This window comes from Tupaia chinensis, unplaced genomic scaffold, assembly GCF_000334495.1.
Source record: "Tupaia chinensis unplaced genomic scaffold, TupChi_1.0 Scaffold000575_1, whole genome shotgun sequence".
In the NCBI taxonomy this organism is placed as follows: Eukaryota; Metazoa; Chordata; class Mammalia; order Scandentia; family Tupaiidae; genus Tupaia; species Tupaia belangeri.
The window spans coordinates 191,056-197,164 of NW_006160089.1; the positions used below are offsets into that span (position 1 = coordinate 191,056).

The window sequence follows — 6,109 nt, forward strand, 5'->3', positions numbered from 1 at the left end:
CTGTGCTTTGGGGGTCTTATTTAAGAAGTTTTTCCCTACCCCAATGTCTCCTAGAGTTTCCCCAGCATTTTCTAGAAGTAGATTAATAGTTTGGGGTCTTGGATTTAGATCCTTGATCCACCTTGACTTGATTTTTGTCAAAAGTGAGAGGTAGGGGTTCGATTCATCTTTCTACAGGTAGAAATCCAGTTTTTTCCACCAAATTTAATTTGTTACAGCAGCCAAAGAAAACTAATACACACTCTTATAGGAACTATCCTAAAGATCAGAAAATTCTTAAGGACTTTAATCCCTTTCCTCTCTCCCCAGAAAAGTCCAGCTTACCCTAGGTTGTTTCTCTTGTGTCCCGCCAGCTTGGCATCTACAGTCCAGCCAATGACAATCACAATCTCCTTTCTCCTTTCAATCATTTCACTTACACTAGCCCCTTTATGCTCTGCTCATCTTTGTCTAGATTTCATGTATTTTTCAGCCACACACAATAGGTACAGAATGCTAATAAGAAATAAATTTGTAAAATTTTCACTTCTGCACTTTTCTCCAAAGCCAATCTTGTCCCTACATGGGGTAGATATAAAGAATACATGTGCTATACAGCGGCTTTTTTGCTTGATTATAAGCCAGGACATACTTCTAACAAACCTTCATAATTTTTACTTGCAGGACAGCAATGCCCAAGGAAAACCAGAGCCACACAACTGAATTCCTCCTTCTAGGACTGACCACTGACCCCAAACTGCAGGTGTGGCTCTTTGCCAGCTTCCTGGCCATGTACCTGGTCAATGTTATAGGCAACTCAGCCATCAAGGCAGCCATCCAGGGAGATGTGCGCCTCCACACTCCCATGTACTTCTTCCTCTTCAACCTGTCCCTGGTGGACATCTGCTTTACCACCGTCATTGTGCCACGGATGTTAGTAAACATGCTGACTCAGAAAAAGACCATCCTCTCTTCCCAGTGTCTCACTCAGATGTACTTCTTTGTGGCCTTTGGGATCACTGACAGTTTCCTCCTGGCTGCCATGGCCATCGACCACTACATGGCCATCTGTAACTCACTGCATTATACGACAACCATGAGCCCCAAGCACTGTCTCCTGCTGGTGATAGCATCTTGGGTGGTGTCCCACCTTCATTCACTCACCCACACGATTCTCATGGCCCGCCTCTCTTTCTGTGGGCCAAACATCATCCACCACTTCTGTGACGTCCAGCCACTGCTAAGGCTCTCCTGCTCTGACACCTCCATCAATGAGCTTATGGCCTTCACAGAGGGTTCCTTTGTGATCATGAGTCCCTTTATCTTCATTATTGTCTCTTATGTCCACATCACCCATGCCGTTCTGAGGGTCCCTTCAGGGGGAGGCAGGTACAAGGTCTTTTCCACCTGCGGTTCCCACCCCCACAGTTGTGGCATTATTCTATGGGACTATAATATCTGTGTATATTCGGCCCTCATCTACCTACTCAGTGACAAAAGATCGTGTGGTCACCGTTATCTATACAGTAGTTACCCCTATGCTCAATCCTTTCATCTATAGCCTTAGAAACAAGGACATGAAACACGCCTTGAGAAAACTGACTAGGAAGACAGAATAGAAGATGTCTATTTTGAGAAAACTGACTAGGAAGACAGAATAGAAGATGTCTATTTTGTTACTCTTGGAGTTCAAGTATCAATTAAATCATGTCAATACCTACTATCTGTAGGCACTATGCTTAATCCTGTGAAGAAAGCAAAATAAATCCCAGATTCTGTCCCCAAAAGTAGCTATAGTCTTGTGGTAGAAAGAATAAGGTTTTCAACAGCTTGTGGGGCCAACAGGTGGTATGGAGGTTAAGGCACTAGATCCCACATGGCCAACTGCACTGTTTGAAATCCAGAACAGTAACTTGATAAACACATCAGTTCCACGTGCTTGCATGCCCAAAATCCTGAGAGGAGAATGGAAGAGAAGGGATTGCATCATAGCTATCCCCCTGGGGGGAGATTTCTCACTTCTTTCTTTTTTGCAAGCACACACTCCCTATCGCAAAAAAAAAAAAAATCAACTTATTGTATAAAAATTTGTCATACTGTTTTCATAAGAAATTAAATTAGTAATGATGATAAATATCTTAGATTATAAAATAATTTCCCAACTTCTCTCTTCTTTCTCAGTATCTTCATCTGCTCTCTTTTGAAGTACTTATTTCACACATCTTTTGTAGATTATGAATATAGAATAATATTTTACCTCAAAAAAAGTTTAAGCTTCAACATCTATGAGTTAGTGATTTTGTGCAATTTGCTTACTTCTCAGGGTTTTGATTTCCTAGTTCTGTAGTATACTGTTTGAGCTGAAAGCACAGAGCCACTTATTACCAATTCTGTGATCTTGGGAAAGTACATTAATCTTTCTGTTCCTTACAAAGTGCATTCTGTTAGGATTACTGGCACTAATAAATGTTCTAAGAAATACCACTCCTTGGTATTTAACCAAAGGACAGAAGAATTCTTAATTGGAAAAGTGCTTGCACATCGATGTTTATTGCGGCGCTATTTACAATTGCTAAGACATGGAACCAACTCAAATGCCCATGAACAGATGAATGTATTGAAAAACCAGGGCATATATACTCTATGGAATACTATTCAGCCATTAAAAAAAAAGAAACCTGGTTTTTGACAGAAAGTGGAAGAATATGGAAGGTTTACCCTGAGTGAAGCAAGCAAGGCTATGAAGGAGAGACATTGTATGTCCCTACTTAATATATACTGTGTGTCCACACTCTATGCCTGAAACTGATTAACTAAAGGATATAGAAACACAGTAAATTGATGTGAATACCAGATATAGTGTGTGTGAAAGAGTAGAGTCTGAGGAAGGACATTTAGAAGAAAAATAGAGAGGCAAAGCATTAATGGGACAAAGAAATGTGGTATTATCTGTTGAAGATAATTTTATAGTTTTATCACCTGAACTAGGGAGAAATGTTCACCTGTCAGAATATTCATTTTGTAAGCTAAATAATGTGATTGAATGTATAAAAGAAAATGAAACTTAAAAAAAAATTTAAGAAATACATTAATTATGTACTAGGTCTTTAGAACAGTCTCTTGAATATAGCAAACCCATCACATCTCATTTTGATAATACTATATAAATATGTCTCTACTGTCCCTCTCCAAATAATCTTCCAAGTTTTAGAAATGGACAGGGAAATAGTTATACTGTCATATCCTCCACTCAGTTAAGTGTGTTTCTGGAAATTCAGTATAATTATTCTCGCTCTAGGACTTTGTCACTGTATTGCCAATTTTCTTAGGAATTTTAGTGGGTATGAAGAAGTCACCACTCAGGACCAGCAGTCGGCGTAATGGCTGTGTTGCTGAACTCTCATGTAGTCGACCGTGGTTGGAGCCCCAGACCCGGTGGCTTAAACTCACGTTGGGCACGTGTGCATGCATGCCCAAGATCCTGAAAGGAGAATGGAGGAGAGGGAATTGTGGTGTGGCCATCCCCCCTGGGGGGTGATTTCTCACTTTCTCTCTATTTCTCTCTGTCTTTCTGGTGAGCGCACACACCCTATAGAAAACACACACACACACACACACACACACACAGAAAAAATAATGAAGTCACCATTCTCCTCCAAATCGTTATAATGTCATACTCACCAATCTTTCTCTATTCCTACCCTTTATTTCATATTTATTGCCAATAATTCAAATAATGTCACTATCAAAGTCTCTATGGAGAGCACTGTCCAACACTTCAGATTTCTAAAATACAAACTATAGCTAAAGAATGTAAAGAAGATGGTAAAGGGGACCAGAAGTTAGCATAATGGCTATGTCACTGGACTCACACATAGTTGACCACGGTTCAAGTCCCGGACCCGGTGGCTTAAACTCATGCCGGGCGCGTGTGCGTGCGTGCCCAAGATCCCAAGAGGAGAATGGAGGAGAAGGAATTGTGGTGTGGCCATCCCCCCTGGGGGGTGATTTCTCGCTTTCTGTCTCTCTGTCTCTCTCTGTCTGTCTGGCGAGCACACGCGCCCTATAGCAAAAATTTCTCCAAAAAAAGAAAAAAAAAGAAGATGCTAAAGAAAAGTTAGGTGAGGGGCCAGCAAGTGGCATGGCGATTAAGGTTCTGGACTCTCATATGGTAGACTGTGGTTTGAGTCCTGGACCTGGTGGTTTGAAACTCATGCTGGGCATGTGTGAACACATGCCCAAAATCCCAGGAGGAGAATAGAGGAAAAGGGACTGCAGTATAGCCATCCTCATTGGGTTGTGATTTCTCGCTTTCCTTCTCACTGTCTCTCTCTGTTTCTCTCCTTTCTGGTGAGCACATGCACTCTATAGCAAAAACCTTAATGGTGGGGGACAAGGACAGCAGATAGCGTGGTGGTTGAGGTGCTGAACTCTCACATGGCCAACCATGGTTCAAGTCCTAGACCTGGTGGCTTGCTTTCTTACTTTCCTTCTCTCTCTCTCTATCTTTCTGGTGAGTGTGCATGCTCTACAGCAAATTTAAAATAATAATAATAATAATAATAATAAATAATGTTTGGGGTGTTGGCAGGTGGTGTGATGGTAAAGGGTGCTAGATTTCCACATGGCCAGCTGTGGTTCAAGTCCCAGACCTGGCAGCCTGCTTTCTCACTTTCTCTCTCTCTCTCACTCTGTCCCTCTCTGTCAAATTAAAACAAACAAATAGAGTTAAATAAAATAATTCTTTAAAAACAATTAATTAATTAATTAAGTTTTTTTAATTCACGGAACTTCTCAACCTCCAAAATTATGTTATCTAATCCATCATAATTCTTCTTTCTGTGTGTGCATGCATATTTGTGTGCGTGGGTGTGTGTATTTAGATCCTGTTGGTCTTGTTTCTTTAGGAAACATGACAAATACATATATTTAATCTCATCTTGGAATATGCTTCTCTAAAGACCCAAACTAATGCACTATTCAATTACCCAAAGGACAGTTTTACTTCTTGGTACATACTGTAGAGAAACTCAAGCAAGTATACCAAGAAATCATACAAGAATGCTTATAGCAAAAGTTCAAAGTGGAAAAAAAAAGTTCCTTAATTTATTATGATTTTGCTCTCTTACCTATTAAAATGATAACTTTATAAAAGAGAAATAGGGAACAAAATACTGATTTTCTAGCCATTTATTCTAAAATAATAAATCTCGAGGTATCACTAAAAACTTCTAAAAGAATGCAGTAATAATAAACAATTATTATTGTGAAGGTGTCCTGTTTAGAAGACAATGGCCTCAAAATGTTCCTCCAACTTACGAGTTTTATTTTGTTTGTTTTTTGAGAGATTTTTGATATAGGGAACATGTACCTGCCAGAGATACAGAGAGACAGAAAGCAAGAATTCACCCCCCAGGGGGATGGCCACCCTTCTCCTCCATTCTCCTCCTAGGATGTTGGGCACACATGCACACACACCTAGCATGATTTTCAAGTCACTGGATCCAAGACACAAACCACAGTCAACCACATGGGAGTCCAACTCCTCAACCACTATGCCACCTGCTGGTTCCCATGAGTTGTTTTTTGTTTTGTTTTGTTTTGTTTTTTAAGGAAATAAAAAATAGAAAAGGTAAGATCACATCTATTCAAATGTCATTTATGCATTTTTATGAGAAAGGAAGTGTTCCACTTGACACAATAATTTTTTTAAAAGCAAAAATTTGACAACAAACCCAAATGTCCATCAACATTAGAATTGATAAATATTTTATGGTACAATTGCACAGTGAAATATGGTCCATAATCTACCAGTTGCAATCCTGAAATCCAAAAATCAATGAAAGAGATCCTGATATGGATATAGTACTTCAGCTGTGAAATATTGGTTTCCTTGACCAAAAATAAATATTTTCTGCTGAGACTTCTTGTGGGAGGCTGCGCACCAGCGAATATCGCGGGTTTCTCAGAAAGCAAACAATTACACAATGCTAAAGGCCACAATTGGTTCCCTTCAAAAACCTCACCTTTGAAACCATGCTCTGATTGGCCACTAGAATCCTTCAGATTTGCATATCCAGCACCTCATGATTGGTCCAAAAGCAACCAATCATAACCCATCTTTTACAAC

The 6,109-nt window shown here is 39.8% G+C and overlaps 1 protein-coding gene across 1 annotated transcript; it reads left to right on the top strand.

Annotated features, from left to right (window-relative positions):
- Positions 1 to 670: 670 nt before the first annotated feature.
- Positions 671 to 1,639, top strand: LOC102468657 (olfactory receptor 1L6-like). Its single transcript, XM_014591470.1, is given in 2 exon segments — positions 671 to 1,399; positions 1,401 to 1,639. Coding segments are annotated over 2 exon segments (927 nt in total). The 3' UTR covers positions 1,599 to 1,639.
- The last annotated feature ends 4,470 nt before the right edge of the window (positions 1,640 to 6,109 follow it).